Source organism: Rhinatrema bivittatum, chromosome 3 (genome assembly GCF_901001135.1).
Source record: "Rhinatrema bivittatum chromosome 3, aRhiBiv1.1, whole genome shotgun sequence".
Lineage (NCBI taxonomy): Eukaryota > Metazoa > Chordata > Amphibia > Gymnophiona > Rhinatrematidae > Rhinatrema > Rhinatrema bivittatum.
This window is the reverse complement of record NC_042617.1, coordinates 515,400,325-515,427,643: the sequence shown is the minus strand read 5'-3', so window position 1 is coordinate 515,427,643 and position 27,319 is coordinate 515,400,325. Positions and strand designations below refer to the sequence as shown.

The 27,319-nt window shown below is 43.5% G+C and overlaps 1 protein-coding gene across 3 annotated transcripts in view; it reads right to left on the bottom strand.

Moving 5' to 3' along the window:
• PTK2B (protein tyrosine kinase 2 beta) overlaps positions 1-27,319 on the bottom strand; it is a 330,459-nt gene that overhangs the window by 68,509 nt on the left and 234,631 nt on the right. For all 3 annotated transcript variants that reach the window (XM_029596207.1, XM_029596208.1, XM_029596209.1), the window contains exons 15-19: positions 24,565-24,662; positions 12,258-12,342; positions 7,714-7,814; positions 1,735-1,850; positions 785-885 (exon numbers count right to left, since the gene is read on the bottom strand). In XM_029596207.1, the coding sequence (XP_029452067.1) occupies positions 785-885; positions 1,735-1,850; positions 7,714-7,814; positions 12,258-12,342; positions 24,565-24,662 (501 nt within the window). The remainder of the gene's footprint in view (positions 1-784; positions 886-1,734; positions 1,851-7,713; positions 7,815-12,257; positions 12,343-24,564; positions 24,663-27,319) is intronic.

Here is a 27,319-nt window from a genome sequence, read left to right as displayed (position 1 = left end):
GGAGAAGAACTGTCAGACCTGAGCCACTGAAGAGCTCCACCATAGGGAACGCCAGGACAGACAGCATAAGGTGAGGGTATAAGGGAATGAACGAGAGAGGAGGGAAATAAAGAAGGGGAAGGTGGCGAGAGAAGGAACGGAAGGGAAAGGAGAGGAGTGAGAGTGAGATTGGAGAGGAGACAGACGGGAAGGGGGTGAGAGGAAGGGCAAGGAAATGAGTGAGAGGTTCAAAGCAAAACGCAGACCTGGCAGCAGAGGAGAAGGTGGAGGACATAGCCCGAAAAGCTGCAAGGCCACTGTCCTCCTCCTATTTCAAGATAAAGAAGGGAAGTAAGGGAAGCAATGCAATGTCCCATTGCCACCCATGCATTTCTCTTCTGGGGGGTGGGATGGGGGCCGGAAGAAGAACAATGTGCCGTCCCACTTCCACCAATGTATTTTTCTTCAGCCCTCAGTCTCCTGCGGGAATTTGGAAAGGCCTGGCCAGTGCTGAGGCAAGAGCCAAATTTTGTGGCCCTTACCGAAACATTGTGGGAGACCAGGAGCCCCGGGTATTACGTTTGTGTGCGTTATTTCAGATAATTTTCAAAGCAAACTTATGCACATAAGTTTACTTTTAAAACTGATGTAACTTATGTGTTTTCGAAATGCATAAGTTGCGTGGGTTGATATAAAATCACCCTCCTTGTGAAGAGGAAAGAAAACCGACATAATAGAAAATAATATTCACTCTCTGAAGCAGACATGCATTGCAAGTGCTTTAGAAGCAAGTTCCAGGTCTTACCTTTATAATATTCTTCCTCCTCTATGTATCGAGACAGTCCAAAGTCTCCCAGCTTTACGCACTCGTGGTTTGCAACCAGAATATTCCTGACAGCTATATCCCTGCAGGCAAAAAATTCTGTGTGACCATCAGGGTAGATACAGGTACTGGTTTTGGGCTGGCCACAAGTGGAGGCTACAGGAAGTGACTGAGTCGGGGTGGGGGGGGGGGGAGGGGGGGAAGGCGGTGGAGATGGAAAGAGCAAGCCACAATTAATATTTCAACAGAGGGCAAGCTCATATAATAAACTCTTGTTAAAAATCATGCCATAATAAAACTGTTTGAAGACAGAGAAAATATATTTGCAGTATTGGCAAAATACTTTGTATAGCCTACAGGGAAAAGCAAATTCATGAAAAATAATAAAGAAATATCACTGGACTCATGCTTAATTCTCTTCTGGGCTCTTGTTCCCTAGCTTGGCTAAAGTAGCAAGTAATGCTAAAGCAACACTGATGGTTCCCGCTAGGAAAGTTTAGCCTGTGGCATTTCTCAGCCTGTGACAATACAACAAAGGAAGCAAATCTAAAGGTGTGATACTCAACCTTTGCTACTTATTGAGCCCATTTAACACCTTGAGAAAATGTATTTATTTATTTTACTTAAAAATGTCTTCTAGATTGCTTTAGACCAAAGCGGTTCACAGTAAAACATTCATAAATTTAAGTAGCATATTTCTTAAACAACTCTAAACCTGAAAATAGATGATTCTTGTTAAAATGTTGCCTTTTGGATACTCAAGTCTGAGGAGTAGGTGTGTCTTACTTTTGATGCTTTAAAAACCAGTGTGGGATAAGCAAGACTTACTGAGGCCCTTAAAGAGCTACGTGGACTGTCCCATATTATGCTGAGTATCGCTGGTCTGCTGCCAGTCAATTTATGCTAAGCCTCTTCCCTCAATACTGCTTTACCTGTGAACACAGCTGATCCCTTCTAAGTAAGCCAGTGCTTTACCGATTTGTAAGGAGTACAGGACGAGGGTCAAAACCTGAAGAGTATTCTTCTTGTTTTCCAGGTAGTGTCCAAGCTGTAAAAAGATGAGAATAGGTAAGTTAGTTGGGGAGAAGAATTTAAAGGAAAATATTCACAGTGAGTATCACCGATACTACTGGATCAAGATACTAACATTCAAAAATATGATACAATGGTCATCACCACTTGACCTAATAATATAAGTGTCCCAATTATCAAGATGCATCTTCGTGGACCCAATCAGGCTGTAACATTCTTTCATCTCATGTACTGCACCCCTCTCTACCATTTTTACCGATAGCTACTTAGCGCAGGTATTGCCTCTCTTATTGTATCTGTCTGGCTCATTGTATCAACTTACCTATGTTGCTCATGTAAGGGATTGTGTCCAGTTAGTGTTATATACAAACGGAATTATAAAAAAAAAGAATCTCTATACACTTCCAGCTAGCGATTTCAACTGTCAGAAACATGGTTAAGAAATGGAAATTAAAGAATCTTGTGTGGTTGTTGCCGAACAGTTCAATTTTTGTTTAATCAGTTTAAAGCATTTTGTTGCAAAATGTTTCAAGCTTAGCAAGGTTTTGTTTTGCATACTTTAGATGATGACTATTGTGATGCGGCTGTAGAAATGGTTTCTTTATGATAATTCTCCCATACAGATCATTATTATATAAACAATGTTGTATTGTGCATTTGTGGACAACTACTCCATTGTTAACTAAATGTTTCAGCAAATAGTTTGCAATGATCTGTAGGTTCTGTTTTACAGATCTAACCAGTTTTCAGTAGTTCTATCAGAAAGTTTTGTGGTTTTCCAGATCTTGCCTTGACTTCAACAGTTCAATGTAACTTCCATTTCCTTAACAATGTTTTTGACAGGTGAAATTGCTAACATTTAAAGATTTTCTTTCTAGTCTTCCCATGCTTTGAAAAAATGAATTATCTTCATTTTCAAATACTCAGACAACTGCTTAGAGGAACCCATGGCTGTTGCATGTAGACAGAACAATCACAACCCTAGAGGTTACAAGGGTCAAAGTATTTGTTGAACCATGGAATTGTCTTCACCTGACTAACTGAAGTCCTAACGAGTCAATCAACTTTTTGGGTCTTATAAACAAAAAAAAAAATCAAATTATGTTGTCACTTCAGTGACAGTGACAAAATCTCTCTGTTACCAGGTACTTTGTGAAGCAACACAAAACTCTGCAAACAAGGCACTCAGAACTTATATAGCAAACCTGCCATACTAAAACAGCAGTAACTCCCAGAACTTAAACAGGAACAATCCTATATGAAAAGACAACACAACAAATATTCCACCGGCACTAAATTACCAATACACCTCCTACCGGAAACTACTATAGATCCCCACACAGAACCTACATACTAGCAGAATATCTAACTTCAGTCAAACATGCAGAATACAGACCCTCAACAAATCAGAATAAGGAATCACAAATTAGAAATAGAAATATGCAAACAAAAACCGATTTCTTCTTTATTCTGCTCTCCAGCTTCACCCCCTCCCTTCCTGTTCCCTGCAGACAACAGGAGAGGAGCTGAATTATTTTTATTTATTAGTGAGCAGGGGGCTCTTCTTTGCTTTGTAATGTACTCTGTCTTATCCATGCTCGTTCCTCACATGATGCATGGAAAGGGAAAGGTTAGACTATTTCCTGAAATTTGATGCACTGGACAACAGAGTCTAGGAGCAGAGCCCTGTGTACTCATTCAATGGCTCCCTGTTTTGCAATAAGTAAAGACAGCCCTGATGATAATATCTTGTTGGGCCTGACCCCCTAAGCAGTTATTCCCCTCCCCTTCCCTAGTCCAACACTGCAGGCCAAAAATATTAAAAAACCCCAAAAACCTATGCCATTTAAACTTTCCCTTATTTTCTTCCATGTTCACGTCCCATTTCATCATTTTATTTCTTTTTCACCTTACCATTTTGCAATGCCCATGGTGGAATTACAACATTAAAATAACAAAGAAGAAATTCAGCAACAAATACATCACAAATAAAACAAGAAAAAAACCCAGTATAAAATATATCAAATTTCCAAAAACATAACTAAGTCAAAGATAAATAGATCAAGAATACAAAAACGTGTCTATAAGACCTTAATAAATCAAAAACATAAATACAAATAACCAAGCAAATACAACTCTTAAATAAAAAAATGATGAAATAAATACATAAATAGAAAACTAGGAGGTCCAACTCAAAAGCATTTAGCCAGCTAACTCAAAAGTTAACTGGCCAAATGAATAGTTGTGAGGAATAAAATAAAGAATAGCCGTAAGTCCTTCAAATATCCTTTATTAATTGCCCGACTCTAGGCCTGAGTTTCGCCCACCAAAGGGCTGCTTCAGGGGCTATAAAAGATGATAAATAATAGATAATAAACAATAAAACAATCATATTTGATCAATTCTATAAATATGATATATAAATAGTTAAAATTGATGTAATTAAAATTAATTAAAATCAGACGCAAAAATGGCTCTACTAAAACATTCAAATGGTGCGGGCCATCCAGTGCTCCTACCATGTGACAGGGGCCGGCCAATGGCACGGATACCCTGTCACATGGTAAGGGCAAAGGCCATCGGCACCATTTTTATTAGTGGCAGCCGATGGCCCGAGAGCGGGAGATCGCTCCCGGAACCCCCACTGGACCACCAGGTACCTGTAAAATGTTTTTTGGGGGGGTCAGGAGGGTGGGGGAAAGCTAAGGGATTAGTTTTAAAGGGTCAGGGTGGGTTTTTTGTTTATCGGCTCGGGCGCAGCCAGTAAACAAAACCGCGATCGGCCGGACGAAAAAAACCCCACGATGTGAATCGGAACCAGAATCCGAACTGATTCCGGTTCAGATTCACATCTCTATAAGATATCAGAGGGCTGCAATAATGAAGGACCCTCAGGACTCAATGATCCTGGTGGAATAGGCAGAGTGGAGAACAAGCCTGAAGCAATCTACTGCTGAAATTGAAAAGCTTCCAGGGTGGGCTGAGCCAGAGTAGAAGCAATGGAGGGCTTGGAGGGGAATGCCCAAACATGGCCTCATCTCATCCTTCCCATTCTGGGCAGGAGAGAAAATGGGAGCTCTAAAGAGGAAAATTTTCTCTAAGGGGCATGCTGGCAATGACGTGCTGCAGGACAGGCAAATTTGTAGGGGCAGAGGTCCCCTCTAGGTGACGTCAGCTGGCGCAGCATCTGTCCTGGGAAATTGCCAATGATAGGGCCTCCACTCTCAATATGTGCTTCAGAGCAGGCAAATTTGTAGGGGCGGGAATCCCTTCTAGATGAGGTCCGCTGGCTCAACGTCTGTCCTGGGAAATCGCCAATGGTAAGGCCTCCCCTCCCCACTGGACAAGTTTATCCGATAACTTTGCTATCCAGACTGTGTCTGAATATGGACCTGAAAATAACTATCAGACCCCCAACCAAGCTGCTTTTAGAAAAACGCATACAATAGACATAATTCAAAACAGGATAAGCCAAAAGTTTTAAAAATTACTGTTGTATACAGTCCTTAGAACGAAATCGATGCACTTTTACTCTCATTTGATGATATGATTTCACGACTTGATATACCTAAATCACAGCTTTATCGTTGGCTGCAATTCTCTTGTTCTGTGAAAGATATACTTAGAGGCATAATCTCTCTCACACTTACCTAGATTGGCTTGTATATATAAAGATATTGGTCCAATAGGACATCTAGCCTCATATATATATAAGGCAATTTAAAAAGTCAAATTTCCAAGATATAATGCTTTATGTAATATCTGGTTCTCAGAATTACAGTGCTCTGAAGGTGAGGTAGCTTGTATTTCACTCTCTTCTAGTATTACTCAATCCCTGTATTTTGTCACTCATAGATCAGTTTGGTCTCCCTGTAAGTTATTCAGACCTGGCTTAACCAAGCACCTGCGTGCTGGTCATATGCAGCTTCAAAGGCAACACTGTCACATATGATCTTTCATTGTCCATTCATTTTTGCTTTTTGGAAATCAATATGGGCATAATATCCCTTAAACTTGTTATTGATTGTCCTATTTCATACCATATAATCATATTACTAGCCTCAACCTTCCCATCTTTTCTTTCCCTTTCTAATAAAAAATTAATTACCTTTTTTTTGGCAGTGGCTATAAAAATGATTCTCTCTAACCAGAAGAGTAGTGATCTGTTTAACGAGCATTTCTGGTGGAAGTCTATTTGTACATACTATAGGTATGAAAAGGTTGTTGCTATAAAATTTCACAGATTGGCTAAGTTGTCTGCGGTATGGAGACTCTTAGAAGACTACTTCGAAGTCTCTTCTCCATGATTTCATGTTCTATAAATGTTTTCTTTTCTTATGTAAATCAGGTACATTGCTATGAACAGTTTTTATTTTTTCTTATGTCTGATCTATTGCTTTGTTGGGTTATGTTTATTGTATATTGTTTAATTGCTTAATAAAAATATTTGAATAAATAAATACCTACTAAGTTCTATATTCAGTAGGCTAGCGAGCAGCAAAGTCATCTAGCTAAATTTACCTGGATAACCTTAGCATAAGAACATAAGAAATTGCTATGCTGGGTCAGACCAAGGGTCCATCAAGCCCAGCATCCTGTTTACAACAGAGGCCAAACCAGACCACAAGAACCTGGCAATTACCCGAACACTAAGAAGATCCCATGCTACTGATGCAATTAATAGCAGTGGCTATTCCCTAAGTAAAATTGATTAATAGCCGTTAATGGACGTCTCCTCCAAGAATGTATCCAAACCTTTTTTCAACCCAGCTACACTAACTGCACTAACCACAGTTATATAAAGTTATCTAGCTAAAGGGGTATGTACTTGAGTAGGTTATCCAGGTAGGTTTACCCAGACAACTTTAAACCTAACCAGTTCTATGCTGTGATGCTTTCCTTAAAGATTTTCACTTTGAGCAGGGGGGTGGGGGGATGTTGGCACCATGTGGCCATTTTGGCTTCTGGCGGAAGCGAGGAGAACATGGGAGAGGCACTGAGACCCTACATATGTAAAGGCTCAGAATACAAGGGGGGATGCCAAGGGGGTTGGCAGTTCCCCCCCCCCAGCATAATAATTGGAAATTCGAAGGAGGAGGTAAGATTTTCTCCTCCCCCATGATGATTTTTGGGATTCTAGGAAGGAGGGTAGGGGATTCGATTTGGTGTACTAAGTTTGTAAGCACGGGGAGGGGACATGGGGGCCACTAAAATCCTAACCCTTTTCTTTCCTTATTGTGGGGCGGGTAGAATGGTGATCGGTGAAGTGGTTGGGTTTTTAGGGTTTTTTTAAAGTTACCTGACTATATGCTTAATATAACCTGGAAGTTTTAAAATTATCTAGGTAATTATAGCAGATATACTCAGCTAAACTTAGCCATGTAATACTGAATATCATAACTACAAAGTTACGTTTACGCCTTGACTCCATACTGCCCCTTCATACCTCATTTTTATCTGGGTTTTAGCCAGGTAATGATTTACATGGCTAAAGCTTACCCTTTCAGCAGGGGCAGGAATCCAAAACGCCTTTGAATATGAACCTCACTGTGATCCCTATCCAGAAAAGGCCTGTTGAAACAGGCAGGTTTTACTGCCCAAATGTCTGCAACCTCTTCTGAGAAGGAGATTGGCAAGCAGCTTTCTCATAAGATAATTCCAGAATACTTCTGTCAACAACCAGCAAGTGCCATGTTGAGTGGATTGCTTGATTCAACCCTCTTGCCAGGGGCTGCTACTCTGGTTTCTGACAAGAGAAGCTGAAGCCAGAGCCAGAAATTGAATGCAGACCTAGTAAGTGCCCAGCTATACAAACGTTATCTGATGGTTTTGCAGATTTCCTTGGTTTTTTGTTTGGGGTTTTTTTTGCCTTTCCTCACCTCTCCATATGGATACAGTTCCATGACTATCCAAATCGGATCTTCTTCAATGATGCCCACCAGTTTTACAATGTGGGGATGGTCCAGTTTTTTCATCAGAACTTACAAAAACAAAAAGAATAAAAAAGCAGATCAGAAGCAGCAGTGGTTCTCATTCTCATTCAACTGATATTCATAAATAACAAGAAAACAGGCAGACGTAGCACATACCCTTACATATTTTCACATGAGTATTTGCAGAGACCCCTTGGTTCTCCACCAGGTCAGGATTAAACTAATTCTTTGTGGGGAGGACACATAATAATAGGGTGAGTAGTTAGCTCCCCCATGTGGGAGAAAGCACACGGTGAGCTTCTCTGATATAAATACTCTGACCTAGGGGTCGGGAACCTTTTTGGCTGAGAGAGCCATGAACGCCACATATTTTAAAATATAATTCTGTGAGAGCCATACTAACTACAACCCCCACCCCTCCTGACCCCCCCTAAGACCTACCAAATTAATTTACTATAACCCCCCACCCTCCTGACCCACCCAAGACCTGCCAAAAGTCCCTGGTGGTCCAGGAGCGGTCCGGAAGCGATCTCCTGGACTTGGGCTGTCAGTAGTCAAAATGGCGCCGACGGCCCTTTGCCCTCACTGTGTCACTGGGGTCGACCAATGGCAGCGGCAGCCCCTGTGACATAGTAAGGGCAAAGGGCCGTCAACGCCATTTTGATTACTGGCAGCCGACAGCCCAAGTCCAGGAGATCGCTCCCGGACTCCCGCTGGACCACCAGGGACTTTTGGCAGGTCTTGGGGGCGTCAGGAGCGTGGGAAGTTTTGTTAGATTTTTACTTTTTTATTAAAGATTTGTCTGAGAGCCAGATGCAGCCATCAAAAGAGCCACATCTGGCTCGCGAGCCATAGGTTCCCGACCTCTGCTCTGACCAGTATTTTACTGTTTGGATTTTTCAGTTGCCCTTCCTAGGGGCAACATGTCAAAGTTGTTCCCAGTTTTCATGTGTTGAAGGGGGTAAGGCTTCTGTGATTTTCAAAACGAGGTCTGGGACAGAGAAGGCGTCAGAAAGCCTTCCTTTACTTTTGTTGAGCTGGGAGTTTTTCCTACCCTCCTGGGCTCATGCACTGTTCCCTCTTTTTTATAAAATTGATTTTAATTAACCTTTTACTGGGTCTTTTTTTTTTTTTTTTTTAATCTACAAGGGAGAGGTTCTTTCGACCGATAAGGGACCTGAGGATCATCTGTATCCAGAGGAGTAATGACTTATAGCCATCCAGAGGAGAAGAAGGAAAGAGGGGAGACAGGAGTCACCGTGAACCCCTTTAGGACTCACATCTACTGGAGATCGTGGGGATAAGAGGAGTAACACTATCAATCTAGTACTCTGAGGAGAATGTGAGTTTGTAAAGAAAACATGGAGATGTGTAGGAGATGAGACTTTGTAGGTAAATTGGACAAAAACATTCTAATCATCAACTACATGGGAGAGAAGCTTCACACTGACTCTAATCCATGAGGAAGAAGAAAGAGAACTAAACTTATTAATTGGAACAGTTTTACATCTACTAATAAATGAAAATACTAATGAAGTCACAAGTCTATTCCAGAACCTTGATTGTAACATCTGTAAATGAAGATAAAGCTGTAAGGAACATTTCATTGTTGCCCAACTATTCAGTAAAAGTACTGATGGAAGCCAAGTCAGTTTCTGTGTGCTTCTTACTGTTTAATGAAGTGAGCACTCATCACTGCCATATGCAACAACTTCTAACTGGGATGTAAATAGCTGCAATGTACAGGGCCTAGAAGATTTGTCTTCCCCCCACTCAGAGAAACCTGAAGATTAATGTGATTTACCATTAAGGGAAGTGTATCATCAGTGAATATAATTTGAAATATGGCCTCTGGAAACACTCTCTGGGAATACCTAGCACAGGGGTTACATATTGTTTGGCAGAGAAAAGTATTTAAAACCGATAGAGGCTTTATAGGTTGGCCATTAATGCCTTGATTAAAAACAAACAATAACTATTTTCCTCCTGTTCATAGGCCAGGCAAGAAGAGGTATTTTGCATTGTAGTTATAAGACAGTCAGTCTTCTAGAGATCTTGGGTTATGTCTCACTCCAGCAGGACTCACTTCACAAACATCAGACCAATCTGATTCTGATTCTGTTATGTTTTTACATTTAGAAAGTGTGTAGTGGGAGCGCTTGGAAAATAAATAGCTATATCTCACCTACACATAGGCAATAAAACTCAAATTGCTCTAACTAAAACTAGATATCTTTATTACCACCTGATTATTTCCATTAAAAAAAAAAAGAGACCATATTATCTTCATTGCAACCAATTTTTAAAGCAACTGAAATCTAAAAGCAATTACAGCCACAGCAAATATGACTGGCATCCAACTCTTCAAGATTACCTTTAAATAATGTTGCACCCCCAGACCACTAGGGTCCTGGGCATGGAGAGTGGGGGAGGACCTGGGGAAGGCCACTGGACCCCAGGGATCTTTAGTTCTTTGGACCAGGAGGTGCTTGGAAGGGAGGGGGCCTTGAACTTGCAGGGGCAATTTTTTGATTAAGGGGGTGTTGGGGCAGGGAGCAGGCCATCACTGTGTAGTTCACCTTATTTATTTGTTTACTTTTGGTGGGGCCAGAGCCGCTTCTGAAGGCGATGGTGGTGGAGGGAGGGGTAGGCAATGTGTCTCCATTGACCCTCAGGGTGATTTTTGACATGGGGAAGTGTGAATTGGTCTGCCTAGTCCTTTAAATTTCCCACAGGACCACTGGGGACCCGCGTTAGGGTCCCAATGGCCCCCCCCCCCCCACGGGGAAAATACCTACACCTCCTTCAAATGTACTAAAAATAATGCGGCTTTGTAAGCACTTGGAAAGTTTATGAATGCAAATACATGCAAAACAGGTTATTTCCATAGGGGGAGGAAATCTTTGGCAAAATCGCACAAGAGCACCACAATATGGCAATGTCATGCAATAAACAGCATTTAATACGTGTTACTGCTTTATCACAGCTTAGTAAATGTAGTCCAATGTTAGGTGCTTATTTTCAGCCGAACTTAGGACCCTGAGTTTTTAGTTGAAAATTCACTTATGTTTAGGTCCCTACCTGGGTGCTATCAAGCTAGGGCGAGAGTACATTGTAGAAATCTCATCTTTGGGTACCTTTCCTCATTCCAAATCACATCAAATCTTCACTGATGTGTGTACTGTGCTGATCGTAAGTCTCAATGTGAATGTAAAACTGGCCTCCAAAACCCTAGACCACCACCAAAACCTCACCTCGTTACTAGATGACCCTCCTATAATGATATAAATAATTGACTAATATGTGTGCCACCCAGGGCCGGTGCAAGGGTATTGGGCACCCTAGGCGACACTTGCGCTGCCGCCCCCCCCCCCCCCCCGGTCGCGCCCCCCTCTATCTGTTTTGGTGCCGACTGTGCGCTTCTCAGGGCGCCGAGCTTTAGGGGGCGCCAAAGAGTAGCCACGTGGTGCCGCAAGCGGGGCCTATCCCGCTCACGGCAAAGAGAAATAGAAACAATTGGCGCCGAAACAGGTAAGGGGGGGGCGCAACACTATGTGCTTCTCTATTTCTGTTTGCCGCAAGCGGGATAGGCCCCGCTTGCGGCACAATGTAGCTGCTCTACGCACCCCCTACGGCTCGGCGCCCTAGGCGACTGCCGAAGTTTGCCTAATGGACGTGCCAGCCCTGGTGCCACCCCAGAGGCGATACGATAAATAACGCATGCGTATGGCATTATCGCAGGCATTAGGGCCCTAACTCTTGTGATAATGCTCTAATGCATTTTAATGAATGACTCGGTAAGTTAGCTGCCTAGTGAAACTAGGATCCTAAATTTAGACACTCAGCCTTAGTAAAATTTCAAAAGGACCAGTTAGTCTTACTCCCAAAGTTAGACTCCTAAACCTTTTGAAAACTAATCTCATAGTAGCATAAAAAGAACAGCATAAAAAGACCAAAAGCCATCCAATCTGCCCAGTTGGTCCCATCCACTTTGCTAATGATCAATCCTAAGCACGGCTGCTTGAAGAATATTGCTCCTTGTCCAAGTCATTTTTTCCCCTCTCTGCTTCTCTACCATCCTGGGAAGATGACCATACAAAACCCCATACTTAATCCAATATTTAGCCACCTCCCCACACCCCACATTTTACCACCAAGCCCTGCAATAATCCAGACAGCTACCAAAACCTAAGGAGGCTATTTTCTGATCATCAAGTCTCTGAGGTATATCGCAGTACTAATAGAGAAAATTTCTTGAGAGAAACAAAAGAGTGTAAGCCCATGCTGGAGAAATTAAACAGTTTTAGAGGAGATAAAACACTCAAAGCAAATGCGCTGCAAGACATGGTACATGCAATAGATTAGCATTTAAGATCACTGACTCTGAACAACATGATTCAAATATCATATATGCAGCAGATATAATTTCGAGATGCTATTTTCTCTTCCATTGAAAAAGACGAAGGTGCAGAAAAGTGCCAAGAACATACCAGCTTCACTCATGAACTTTTCCTTGACGTCAGGAGTGCAGTCCTTTTTACAGGTCTTCACGGCAACATTGATCCTGTCCCCTTTCTTAAAAGAACAAAATCATGAAGTAAAATCTTCGTTTAGAGCAGCCGACTTCCCCCTCGCCTGTCCATTATGCCACCCCTCTTCTCAAGACTCCATTGCCATTAAACTTCTCACCATATTAGCTTTATGTTTTTATAATCGTCTTTTCATGTTGCAACACAAATACCTAGCTTTCATTGGGGATCCTGCCTAGCTATGGAATTGATTCCAGTATGTAAATCAGTATGTAAATCAGGTCTCCTGGGATTGCAAACACAGTTCAGTTATAAGTTAAACAAAGTTCATATGGGCTAAAAATAATCATTTTTGTTCATAAATACTTTCTAAGGGGATTCATGTCTGGCTGGGGTTTATTGGGAAATGGGAAAATAGAAAAAAAGTCCGTAATACAATGAAAAGCAGCCATGAGTGACCACCTGGATTGTGGACAAGTTTATGATCATAGCCATGGATCATGATTTTTCATTCCAAGTCTGCTTCTGATTTCAATGACAGTGGAAAAAGTATTGTATCAGCAGAAAGCCTTCAGATTGGCTGTAAGTAAGGTACTATAAAGCACTAACCTGCTTTATAACAAAATCATTTACAGTAAAATGTTTACACTGCATAATGCACATCTTTCAGAGGCAGTGAGCGTAAGACATTAATTGCCCACTGTTGCTTTGAAGTTTATGTTTTTTTAATTTCCTTGGATCATCATTTAGAAACAATTGTTAGCGAATCAGAAAAAGGCTGGACCCCACGCAGATCTGGCACAACCCACTGTGCAAGTCATGCAGTTGCACACAATGGTAGCTCAGAGTGGGTGGCTGCATTTTTTTTTAGCTGATTTGAATTTTTCTAGTGCATAGTTAATGCCCTTGTATAGGATATACCCATCAGCCTTGAGGCTTTGTATTGGGATTGAAATATTTAGAGATTTCAGAATTCAAATAATGTGCTTTTGGGCATGTAGTGAACTCTTGGTTGCCCTCACTAAAAATAATATACCATTTGACTGGGGAGGTTCAGTGTAGGAATTAGTAAAGAGAGGTTTGGGTTTTGCTCTCCCATGTGGGAGTTGTGGATGGTATGACCTAGCTGTTTATCATCCCCAGGCACCATCTCTATCCTTGTGAATTTTTAGTTCCGCTTTTCAAGAGGTCAGAAGCTTGTTCTCTCCTGCCCCTTAATTTTTCCTTGTTTATTGGAAAGGAGTTGGGATTTTCCCTTTGGGATCAGTCTCCTATTGGACTGTGTGATTCTGCTTGGTTTTTTTATTTTTTAAATCCCTTTTTGGAGTATTCCCTGTGAGAATCGGTCCCCTTTATTATAGTGGATTGGGGCGTCCCTGTATTTAAGACTGGATTTAGAGTAGGGAATATCTGCAGTGTAATATTTCTCCTTCTGAGGACAGATCTGATGGTGACCTGATGCAGAGGAGTTTAAGCTTTGAATTAACTGTCTTTTTTGGACTATCTCCTTTGTTGGAGGCTAGGAAGTTTTATTCCACCCTTCCTGACTCTGGCTTGATTGCCTCCTTTTTTGGGTTCAAAGACTATTTTTGTTCCACTGGCAGCTGATGGTCCTTGGTACCCAGGACTCAGTAACCAAACCTTGGGGAGAATGGCATCTTTCACCCTGAAAGAAGCTGGAAGTGTGGAGGATTGCAGGTGAAGGAGAAGGCATAAGAGGGAAGAAAACTAGAGAACACAAAGTAAAGGTAACAAGAATTTTGTTGCTGCCAAGTCAGATAAATACAAAGGAGAGTTAAGTGCCCATCAGGTACTGCCTAAGGAGTTAAGGATTTTAAAAGATTCAGGGAATGTATTAAAGCTTGGACTAAGTTCTGATGAAGTATTGGAACTACGGTAAATTCTAACCACATACAGTGGGAAGAACTGGGATATAAATTGGGACTCTAAAAGAGGATTGAACTACATTCAATCTAAGTAACTGGAGTAACTAAGAAGAGGAAGGAATTAAAGTATTAAAAAAAAGAGTGCGTCCAAGAAATTGAGAGACTTTCAGGAAAAGTGAGGTCACGGGTTTATTATTCTTCTGTAATGTTTGCTGGTCATGGGGTTGTCCCATGACTGGCAGCATTCAGTACTGAACTCTGCTTTGGACACGAATTACCCTCTTGCCTGCTGCCTGCCACTAACCTCTGCCTTGGACCCAGATTACCCTCTTGCCTGTTGCCTGTCACTGATCTCAGCTATGAACTCTGCCTATGCCCGCCTCAATCTCTGGCTTGCTCCTAGTAAATGTCTAACCACTGCCTGTCCAGACCTTGGCCTTGCTACGGACTCTCTCTCTCTCTATATGCCCTATGGGACTCTCGCTTAAGTCCTGCTGGCCCCTGGAACCCAAAGACTCAACCTGTAGGGAACGGGGCTGGTATAGGTGAAGCTCCAGTCTAGTCCCAGTCCAGAGCACATTCGCCAGCGTGGGCCTAGTAGGTTTGCCTACTAGGCTGTGTCAATCACACTGCAGTACAAGGATCCTCTATCCTTACAGGTTGCTGAAGCCATGGACCCGGTGGACTCATCCACACTTCATGCCATTCATGGTCTAACCCAGTGTATCCAGCAACAACAGGATGTATTGAACCAAGAGACTGGTCTACTTGAGAAGATGACAGTATGGATGGATGTGATGCAGGCTCAGCTTCCCTCAATGGCTTTGCTCCATGTTCCTGTAACCTTCCTGTGCCTGCTCAACCCCTGCTGCAGCTTCCGCCATCTCCCAGATATCTGGGAAATGCCAAGGAGTACAGGGGCTTTATAAACCAGTGTAGAATGCACTTTGAGCTTCACGAGGTGATCGCTGAAAGGTGATGTACATATTGGGTGACCATTGCCCGAGTCTCCCTGCTGTGGGAGAGAGAAGATCTGATTCTACCTCTGCCACTATGGAACTACTGACAATCCGTCAAGGGACTCACACCGCAGGTAAATATGCTGTTCGGTTCTGAACCTTAGCCTCAGAGCTTGGCTAGGAGAAGACAGCCAGACGGCCATTTTTTGGCAAGGACTGTCAGGGTGAATTAAGGATAAACTAGCAGGCCAGAATTTCCCCTTCATGCTAGAGAGCCTGATATCCTTTGCTATCAGGATGGACCTTAGTTCCATCCTGATAGCAAATAGGACCCACTGTCCTATTTGTCTAGCGCCTCAACTCCAGCATTCCACGTCATCCTCGTCCAGCCCAGCGCAGACCACCACAGCAGAGGAACCTTTGCAGATGGGTTGCTCTAACATTCCTGAAGAGGAAAACAGATGAAGACAGGGGCATTTCCCTAACAGTTGTCTCGAAGTTGAGAAACTCGTACACCTAGGGTTGGTCAGAAAGGCAACCCTAGGCCAGACTCCTTCCTCTTCACAATTGGTGGTTCCCATCTGCCTTGCCTTCAGAGAAATCATGATGTACCATATATACTTGTGTATAAGTTGATCTCATGTATAAATTGAGGGTATTTTTTGGGCCCCAAAATCAAGATTTATCTGTCACCCATGGATAAGTCGAGGATAAAACCTAGGGGTCTTATGAAATGGTGAAATCACACTAAGAAACAAACCAATAGCTTAAAAAAAATCACTTTTACTTATTTTTTAAAAACAGAATAAAGTGTTTCTTTTATTCAGATCCTTCCAAGTCCGATTCTTCATCGTCGGAATGTCCAAATAAATCGTAGAACTGTTCTTTGGTGATGCCATCAAAGTAAATGTTGTCTTTGCTGTTGAATCATCATCCAATGCCGATTCACCTTTGTTTTCATAGAAGGCGTCATCTTCTGATCCATCCATAGCATTGCTAATGCCGCATTTCAGGAATAACTTCTTCACCATTTCTGGTGGAATTGACTCCCAGGCATCCTTTACCCATTTCATTACCAAATCAATGTCTTGTTTCATCAGGTTCCCTCTTTTTGTTAACTTTGCTTGGCCAGAACACATCCATTGATGCCACATTTGGTCCTTGAAAAGCTTGTTGAAACAGACATCTAATGACTGGAGCAATGATTTCAGACCTCCTGGAATCACTGCTAATGTGATCGCCATTTTCTTTGCATGATCCTTTTCACCCCTTGTTATATGTGTGCAGAACATATCCCACACCAATAGTGACTGTCGTTTTCTTAGCCTCGTGCCTGGTTACCTACCCCACACATCGCACAGCCACCATTTCGTTCCCTCCTCATCCATCCAGCCTTTAGGATGAACCCAAACAGTTATACCTGCTGGAAAATTTAGGTTCTTCGGCATCTTTTCCTCTCGAATATTACCACCAGATGTAGTTTTGTGCCAACTGCCAGGTAAGACAGGACTACTGTGAAATGTGTCTTTTCATGACAAGTTGTTTTTACATGGGGGGAGGGAGGGATTTACCAGTACTGGCAGCCAACGGCCCTGCTGGACCACCAAGGACTTTTGGTGACTTTGCATTATGAAGACCCTGCATCAGGAAACTTGGCTGCAGGCCCAGCCTCGCTCCATGGGATTGCCTCATCAACAGTGTGTGTTGCTTCTGCTTTGGTTACAGCCTGTCCTGCCTATCTTACCTAGCTCAGTCCATTCTGTCCTTGGCTTTCCTTCAACCTAGTCCTTCTCCAATCTATTCGATACTGACCCCTGCCTTGGACCTAGACTACCCTCTTGCCTGCTGCCTGACACAGACCTCAGCTATGAACTCTGCCTATGCCCTGCTTGCCGCCGTCCTCAACCTCTGGTTTGCTCTTGATAATTGTCTAACTCCCGCTTGTCTAGACCTTGGCCTTGCCCTGGCCTCTCTCTATATATATATATGGCCTGTGGGTCCCTCGCCTAAATCCTGCTGGACCCTGTAACCCAAAGGCTCAACCCATGGGGAACGAGGCTAGTATAGGTGAGGCTCCAGTCTAGTCCCTGTCCAGGGTGTGTTTGCATTCTTCTGTCTTATTATTTATTGATGTTAATTGAAATCCGAATTGAAGCTGTAAATTCTATTCAGTTATCTAATCAACTATCAGTTAAAGAAGTTGGAAACCACCCTGCTTTCAGTGTGTTTTTTAGATAAGAGACCATAGAAATTATCAGTGCTGTGTACAAAGGATGGAAAAGGGCTTGTACTGTATGAAACTAGTATAAGAACTATTGTTTGTACCCCACGTAGAATCCTAGAACTCAGAATGTAAATGCTATCCATGGAAAGAGAGAGAGTAAAGAGGCGTTCAGTGGAAAAAGGATCCACCCTTTTTCTTTTTATGTGCCCCTGGATGCCAGTGATAGGATCTGTCCCACCCAGGGGTTACAGGTATATTTTGAGATTACATTACTTCACTTTTCCATAGGGATAGTCCATCAGATAACCTCCCCTCCCTGCAAACTAACTACTTTCCCACTGTTGGCAGTACAGAGAAGTGACCCAAATTTGCCCACGTGAAATCAGATCACCTTAGATTAACCTCACTGCACTTGTAAACTATGTTCAGAAAAGTTATTGTTATGAAAAAAGAAAAGTCTATGAATGGCTCCATCAGAATCCACGAGGGTTTGGTGGTGTGGGAAGGGAAGTACAGTAATCATTCGCACAGGGTAACAAAACAGGTAGCACTGACCCCCGACTCCACAGACCTCTGCTCTTCTTTCAAGCTAACCAACTACCAATGTAACAAGATTAAAAGGGGTATTGTTTCATAAATATATGAGGAGCAGATTTGTCATAAAAAATGATTAATGTCTATTACACACAGTATAAGAATGTATAGGTCTTACTAGCCTTTAGTTGTAAAAATTTCCAAAACCAGGTTCAGGTGGTGTAGGATTTGAGGTGACTGATAGGAGGGCTCAGTGACTGCAGAGTACATAAGAACATAAATTGCCATGCTGGGTCAGACCAAGGGTCCATCAAGCCCAGCATCCTGTTCCAAAAGAGGCCAAACCAGGCCACAAGAACCTTGCAATTACCCAAACACTAAGAAGATCCCATGCTACTGATGCAATTAATAGCAGTGGCTATTCCCTAAGTAAACTTGATTAATAACCATTAATGGACTTCTTCTCCAAGAACTTATCCAAACCTTTTTTGAACCCAGCTACACTAACTGCACTAACCACATCCTCTGGCAACAAATTCCAGAGCTTTATTGTGCGTTGAGTGAAAAAGAATTTTCTCCGATTAGTCTTAAATGTGCTACTTGCTAACTTCATGGAATGCCCCCTAGTCTTTCTATTATTCGAAAGTGAAAATAACCGAGTCACATCTACTCGTTCAAGACCTCTCATGATCTTAAAGACCTCTATCATATCCCCCCTCAGCCAATCTTCTCCAAGCTGAACAGCCCTAACCTCTTCAACCTTTCCTCATAGGGGCGCTGTTCCATCTCCTTTATCATTTTGGTTGCCCTTCTCTGTACCTTCTCCATTGCAACTATATCTTTTTTTAGATGCGGCGACCAGAATTGTACACAGTATTCAAGGTGCAGTCTTCACCATGGAGCAATACAGAGGCATTATGACATTTTCCATTTTATTAACCATTCCCTTCCTAATAATTCCTAACATTCTGTTTGCTTTTTTGTCTGCTGAGCACACTGAGCAGACAATTTTAAAGTATTATCCACTATGATGCCTAGATCTTTTTCCTGGGTGGTAGCTCCTAATATGGAACCTAACATCGTGTAACTACAGCAAGGGTTATTTTTCCCTATATGCAACACCTTGCACTTGTCCACATTAAATTTCATCTGCCATTTGGATGCCCAATCTTCCAGTCTTGCAAGGTCCTCCTATAATGTATCACAATCTGCTTGGGATTTAACTACTCTGAATAATTTTGTATCATCCGCAAATTTGATAACCTCACTCATTGTATTCCTTTCCAGATCATTTATATATATATATATATATATATATATTGAAAAGCACCTGTCCAAGTACAGATCCCTGAGGCACTCCACTGTTTACCCTTTTCCACTGAGAAAATTGTCCATTTAATCCTACTCTCTGTTTCCTGTCTTTTAACCAGTTTGTAATCCATGAAAGGACATCACCTCCTATCCCATGACGTTTTAATTTTCTTAGAAGCCTCTCATGTGACTCCCTGAATTACAGAGAGAAGTTGGTGCTCTGGAGTCCAGAGAAATTCTGGACTAAGGTCGAAGAGATGTCTCAGAGAGAGCTTAGGAAGAAAGCCAAGGTGCTCTGCCCTGTGCTTAAAGGATTTGCTGGAGAAGGGCATTCTCTTCCTGACTACAGGGAGGATATTACTGGGATAGTCTAAAACCAGTAGCGTTTTGTATGAAGGGGTTTCCTGCCTTTTCATCTTGGTGTGAGGAAGAATCCTCTATTTATTTATTTATTTATATATTTGCTATCTAGCCCGGAAGCCCTAGGCAGCGCATAAAGCAAACATCCATGAAACGATATTGAACAAAACAAAGAAACAAATAGACAAGCTTCCTCATCCTGACAGAAAGCTGTTGAACAAATTTAGAAGGCAAACACTTTCAGCTTCAACCTTGTACACAGACCAGCTCACAGGGATGGACTATAAAAAAACGTTTTTGCCTTTCTTTTAAATGTCTTATGGCTATCAGTCAGCCGCAACCCGGGCAGTAGAGTGTTATAAATAGTCAGCACGGCAACAGAGAAAGGACATTCTCTTATATCAGTGAGCTTTGCATGGCACCCTGATGGGTTGTCTAGATTCTAGAGGATTGCAATGATCGCCCAGGATTGTACATCTGGAGCAAGCATTAGTCCAAGGTAATGAGTTTAGTGCCACAAGTTTGTGGGTCAGAACAACAGTTTTATTTTTGATCCTCCACTGTACTGCAACCAGTCGAGGTCAAACAACATAGAAATATGAGACCCGATATTACAGCCAGATATCAAGTGTGCAGCAGCAATTGGAGCACTTTGATGGTCGTAAGTGGCAAGCCAAGATAAATGGCATTGCAGTAATTGATATTTGGAAAAATCTTGGCCTGGACCACTGTTCAAAGATTTGCAGGGTCTAATAGTGACTTAATACCATGTAATAGGCATAGTTTATAAAAGCTGACTTTTAGCACTACCTTAGTCTGAGGAATCATTGATAACTTAGTATCAATCAATACCCCGAAGCTTCTGAAAAAGGGGAGAATTTTGATCTCAGCATTTCCAATCTTTACAGAAGGTGGTATAGTAAATTGTCTCTGTTATGAATCACAATTTCTGTCCTGGCCACATTTAGAGCTAATTTATTATAAGTAGGCCAGCTCTTTATGGACATAAGAACATAAGAAATTGCCATGCTGGGTCAGACCAAGGGTCCATCAAGCCCAGCATCCTGTTTCTAACAGAGTCCAAACCAGGCCACAAGAACCTGGCAACTACCCAAACACCAAGAAGATCCCATGCTACTAATGCAATTAATAGCAGTGGCTATTCCCTAAGACAACAATGCAGTGGTCTCAGGCAAGAATTTAGCAACAGGGATATAGAACTGTATATCATCAGCATATAATCGGAAGTCCATACAGATATGAGCTAAATAGATAAACAAAGCTGAGAGAGCTGACCCCTGCAGGGCTCCCGTTGTACAGGATACCAGTCTGCTGAGGTGTCTCCATTAATAACCTGTTATATTCTGTCTTAGAGATAAGATTGGAACCATTTTAAGACTAAGCCAGAGATCCCAATCTCTCTAAGGCGGTAAAGAAGAATCCCGTGATCAATTGTGTTGAGTGCTGAGGTAATATCCAGCATGACCAGAATATAACTGTAACCACTATCTAAGACTTTCCTTAAAGAATCAACAAGAGACAGCAGGAGAATCTTTGTGCTTAAAGAATTTCTAAAATAAAATTGTTGTTACGTTTACTCATGTACCATGAGCAAATAGGGGTCGATTTTAAAAGGCACACATGGACGCCCCAATTTTATAAGATGCACGTCGCCATACGCATGTTATAAAATACGATATCCGCGCGCATATGCGTACCCGATTTTATAATTGGCGCGTGCATATGTGGGCGCGTGATCCACTCGCGCACGGGGGGAGGAATTTTTCAATTACGCGCGGCAACACGATCAGCCTTTTTCCCAGTAACCTCTACTTAACCTTCTTCCCTTTTCCCCTCTCCACCCCGACCCCTAATCCTTATCTAGCTACCCCAAATTTTTTTTTGTTTTCATACCGGCCAGCTGCGGGCACGCTCTTCCACGGGACAGCTCCTAATGCCGCTGTCCCGGCCCGGCCCCTCGCCCAGACCCTGCCCCTCGCCCCCCTCCTTTCTTCAGGCCCGGCACTTGTGCACGTATCAGGGGTTACATGCGTGGCTGGGCCCTTTCGAAAATGTGCACAGAGGGCCCGGCCACGCATGTAACCCCTGAATGTCATACACACAGGCCTTTTAAAATTCACACAATAGTGAGTAATACAGTTTTTTGGACTTTTCTGTGGTTTTAAGGACTATTTGCTATTATTTACTATATTTTTTTTTGTCTCTGCTCCTTGCTCACTTTTGATTTTAAGTAAATAGTTTTTGAGATGAGACTCAAAACCTGGTGCGGACTTTTTATTTTATTTTTTTCTGGTATCCCTTGGGCCTCACAGGCAAATCCAGGTCCTCACAGCACAAATCTGTGCTTTTACAAGATGCTGCACTGAACTGTTCAGTGCCCAGCATTGTCTGAAGGTGAACCCCCCCCCCCCAACCCTCGTGAAGGACGGGAGTTGTACTAAAAGGTGAACTTTCAAAAGTTCTGTGCATAAAAGATAGCATGTAAAATAGCACACAGGTGTAAATCAGGGCAAATTTTAGTCCTAGGGGAATTCCCCCTCTACACAGAAATTCAAGTTTCTGCGCAGAATTTGGAGCAGACCCCACTGTGCCATATGTGGACCCCATCCTGCTTGCGGCGAAGAGCAAGGAGGTCCCGGCGTGCCACATTCCGGAGAAGAGGAAGGAGGCCCCAGCGTGCCATGTGCAGGGAAGAGGAAGGAAGCCCCGGCGTGCTGCGTCACAGTGAAGTGGAAGGAGGCCCCGGTGCGCCGCATCACAGTGAAGAGGAAGGAGGCCCTGGTATGCCACAGCACGGTGAAGAGAAGGAGGCCCTAGCATGCCACGTCAAGGTGAAGATGGGGGTGCAAGTCCCAGCATGCCGCGAGCGAAGCAGGCCCCGATGAGTGTGTGTAGTGGTTGTGTGAGAGACTGAGAGGCTGTGTGTAGAAGTATGTGTTTAAGACTGCAAGCTGGTGTATGTGTATGGGAGAGCATGAATAAGGATGTGTGTGTGCCAGAGAGAGGGAGTCTTTGTGAGGAGATTTTGAAGGAATATGTATGTGTGAGAGAGACTGGGAGCTGGTGTGCGTGAAAAAGGGAGTGTGTGTTATGTGAGGGAGTGAGGGTGTTTGTTTGTGAGAGAAGGAGCCTATTTGAAGGGATATGTGTGTGTGTGTGTGTGTGTGTGTGTGTGTGTGAGAAAGAGGGAGCCAATGTGCAGGGGTGTGTGAGAGAGAGATAGATGGCATGTGTGAGGGTGTATGCATGAGAGCCTGGGTGAGGGTGTGTATGCGAGAGAGAGGGAGCATGTATGAGGGGGTATTATATGCATGAAAGAGAGGGAGCCTGTGTGTGTGTGTGTGTGTCTGTGTGAGAGAGAGAGAGAGAGAGAGAAAGGGAGCCAATGTGTACGGGGGTGTGTATGAGAGCGAGAGATAGGTAGTTTATGTGAGGGTGTATGCATGAGAGAGAAATGGAGCCTGTGTGAAGAAGGGATGTGCAAGAGAAAAAACCTGTATGAGGCGGTGTGTATATGTACGAGAGAGAGGGAACCTGTGAGTGTGAGAGAGAGGGTCAGAGGAAGCCTTTGTGAGAGGCAGTATTGAGAGAGAGGGGTCAAACTCTGGGAGTGGATATAGAAGGAAGGGGTTGAGCCTAGCAGGGAAAGGGAGAGATAGTGGAGGCTGAAGGAGTTTGGGGGCCTGAGAAGGCAAAGTGAAAGGAGACTGGCCAGGGGAGCAGGGAGAGAGGAAGGAAGGAAGGGAGCAAGGGACATTCTTACAATGTACTTCTAGGGAAATTCAGCTCAAAATATTTAAAACTCTACATCTTTAACTAATACATTTTTTCTGTATATTTTAAATTAATCACTTAAAGATTGTCATGTATATTGTGCTATTTTAACAAATATAAAAATGCAGAATTTTCAATTTTTGTGCTCAGAATTTTAAAATTGTGCATGGAGAATTTTCAATTTATTTGCGCAGAATTCCCCCAGGAGTAAAATTCACATGTGTAAAAGGGGCGGATATGATGTGTTCTGAGGAGGGGCCAACATTTACATGAGTTTAGTTGCTCTTTTATAAGCACTTTATGCATGTAAATGAGGCACCTTATTCACATAATTTTGCCCCTGCTCAATATCAGGAATAAGTGATTGTAAACATGTTAAAAGATGTGAAAAAATGGGTAGGGAGTCTGGGTAAAATGAGGTACTTTAGATATAAGAGCTAGGAGAGCCTTCATAAGAAGCAGATGGACTGGGTGAACTGGTAGACTAATTGGTAAAACTGGTTATTTTGCTGTCATGCGCATTTTAGGAAATCTCCCAAATAGTGTGTGAAATAGCCGACTAACGTGAGTGAAATCTACTCGCAAATCCCTTTTATAATTTGAAGTACAAATATCCGGGTATATCATTTGCGCATAATTATCCAGCTAAATTTTGACTTATCTAGCTAAGTAGCGCTCTTTGGACATAACCGGGTATGTAAAGTAGCTAGGTAAGTATTAAAAAAGTGAAACTTATCCGGACAAGTCTAAAAACTCTACTTATCTGGCTACCTGACTTAGCTGGATAAGAATTGTTTCAAGACTTATCTGGCTAAACAGTGCTTTTTTTTTTTTAGACTTATCTGCCTTTCTTACATACCCAGTTAAGTATGAAAAGCACTACTTAGATGGACAAGTAGCGCTTTTCATACTTATCCAATTAAGTGTCGCTACTTAGCAAGAAAAATCAGAACTTTCCCGGATAAGTGCCACTACTTATCCAAATGAATCCGAACTTGCGCAGCTCGTAGTTTTTAAATATGCGAGCATGTTTGCACGCATATGTATTTGTATTTTATAACCTGCGCATATCGTTTGCACACAGGTTATAAAATGCTATAACAACTTTGCGCACGAGCAATTTTGAAAGTTATCCTTCCTATATTCACTGGAAGGACACATTTTGTTATTCAGCGTGAAAAGTGAATATATATGCACACCTGGCTTAGAAAAACTCCTTCATAGACTTCCCCAAAGAAGCCTTCTCCCAGGATCCGACCCAGGACCACATCATCCCGACAGATGCCATAGCGCGGAGCTGTAATGAAACAGAGCGAGAAATGTTGGGGTCACTAAAAGAAAATTGGTTCTTACCTGCTAATTTTCGTTCCTGTAGTACCAAGGATCAGTCCAGAGAAGTGGGTTGTGTATCCCTACCAGCAGGTGGAGTCAGAGAGCAAAGCTTTGGGCACTGCCATATATACGAGAGTGCCACTTGCAGTCCCTCAGTATTGGACTGTACCCAAGCCCATATTAAGAAAAGAGAGGCCGAAGGTTTGGAAAAAACAAAACAAACCTACAACCCCTTTGCCTACTGAACAAGAACTGAAACCGAACCAAACATGAAGGAAACTGCTCCATCGAGAATCTCTGCAAAAAAGGAGCTAAGTGAAAACTACAGCAATCATAACTGCATATCCATCCAGACTTTTGGAATCTGAACCAAGGGGTGGGCCTCTGGTCTGATCCTTGGTACTACAGGAACGAAAATTAGCAGGTAAGAACCAATTTTCTTTTCCCAGTACGTACCAGGATTAGTCCAGAGAAGTGGGATGTATCCAAGCCACCTCACACTGGGCGGGCCCCTGAAAGACCCGCACGCAGAACACACTCACCAAAGGACGACTCAGACGCCTTGATGTCCAATCGATAATGTTTAGTGAAAGTGTGAATAGAAGACCACACCACTGCCCTACAGATCTCCTGAGGCAACAAAAGCTGACACTCTGCCCAGGAAGTAGCCTGGGCTCTAGTGGAGTGAGCCCCGAGACCCAATTGAACCAGTCGTCCACGGGCAATGTACGCCGAGCTAATGGCTTCGTTAATCCACCAAACCAGGGTCGCTTTAGACGCTTTGACTCCTGTCTTTGGGCCCTCAAATAGTACGAACAAGTGGTCAGAACGTCGAAAGTCCAGATACTGCATGAAGGTTTGGCGCACATCCAAGAGATGAAGGTCTCTGTCCAGAGGAGAGTCCCGAGATCAATGTGGAAACCCAGGGAGCTCCACTGTCTGATTTACATGAAAGAAGGAAACCGTCCGCAAAGACACCCGATCCACCGAGATACGTAGAAAGGGGTCCCGACACGACAGCGCCTGCAGCTCTGAAATCAGACGAGCCGAGCAAATAGCCACCAGAAACACCGTCTTCAGAGTCAGATCCTTCAGAGAAGATCCATGGAGAGGTTCGAAAGGAGCACCGCAAAATACCCGGAGAACCAAATTTAGGCTCCAATCTGGGCAGACTGGGCGAAGGGGAGGTCGCAAATGTTTTACTCCTTTACGAAAATGAGTAATGTCTGGGTGAGCTGCCAAGGAACAGCCATTGAACCGTCCCTGCAGGGCATCCAGGGCCACCACTTGTACCCGAAGGGAATTAAACTCCAGTCCCTTAGTAAGCTCCTGCTGAAGAAAATCAAGAATTCGAGGAACCTCGACTGATAGTGGGTCACAGGCCTGTAGACTACACCACGCCTCAAAAGTTTCCAGACGCGCACATAAGCCATAGAGGTGGCCGGGCGTCGCACCTGCAGAAGGGTGGAAATGACCTGCTCGGAATAGCCCTTCAAGCGTAAACATCTCCTCTCAAAAGCCAAGCCGCGAGAGAGAAGCGATCCTCCTGATCCGAAAAGATGGGTCCCTGGCGTAGCAGGTGCGGAAGATAAGCCAGCTGCAAGGGACCCCCCCCGAGAGCCCAACAAACTAAGTCCGCGAACCACGGGTGACACGGCCACTCTGGAGCCACGAGAACCACTTCACCAGGATGGTGCTCTATGCAACGGAGAAGGCGACCGATGAGCGGCCAGGAGGAAAAGGCATAAAGCAGAATTCCCCGGGGCCAGAGACACACCAGGGCATCAAGATCCACCAACCCCTGCTCCAGACGATAGCTGATGAAGCGTGCTGACTTTGCATTGCCCAAGTGGCCATCAGATCCAACTGAGGAACCCCCCATCTGGTGCAGATTAGGTTCCACGCTTCGGGTTACAACTCCCACACTCCCCGGGTTCGAGCTTTTGTCTGCTGAGGAGATCCGCCTGCATGTTCTCCACTCCTGCGACATGCGACGCCGCTATTCCTCATAGACATGCGACGCCGCTATTCCTCATAGATGACGCTCTGCCCAGGTGAGTGCTTTGAGTGCTACGGCAGGACTCCTTGTTCCGCCTTGCCGAATGATGTAAACCACTGTCATCACTTTATCGGAGAACACTCGTACCATCCTGGCCTTGATCAAGGGAGAAAGGCTAGCAGAGCCAACTGAACCGACCGCGTTTCGAGACGACTGATGGACCCAGGGTTCCTCTGTCAGAGACCAGAGTCTCTGGGCAGATCTGTCTGCACACACCGCTCCCCAACCGGACAGACTTGCATCTGTGGAGACTATCACCCACTCTGGGGGGGGGAGGTCGAGGTCTACTCCTCAGTACAGATTGCTGGATGATAGCCACCATGACCGACTGGCTCTGGACGCTGGGAAGAGCAGAATGGGGAGGTGGAACTGTTCCGACACCTGCCGCCAATGCAAAAAAAGTGCACGCCATATCAGTCATAAATGAGTGAATGCCCAGGGAACTAAATCCAAGGTGGAAGCCATGGATGGTGCCAGACCATGGGGGGTCTTCCTTTGAATAAGGGCGCGGATCTGATCTTGCAACTTCGTCCCACTGTCGGCCGCCAGGAACACCCTGCCTC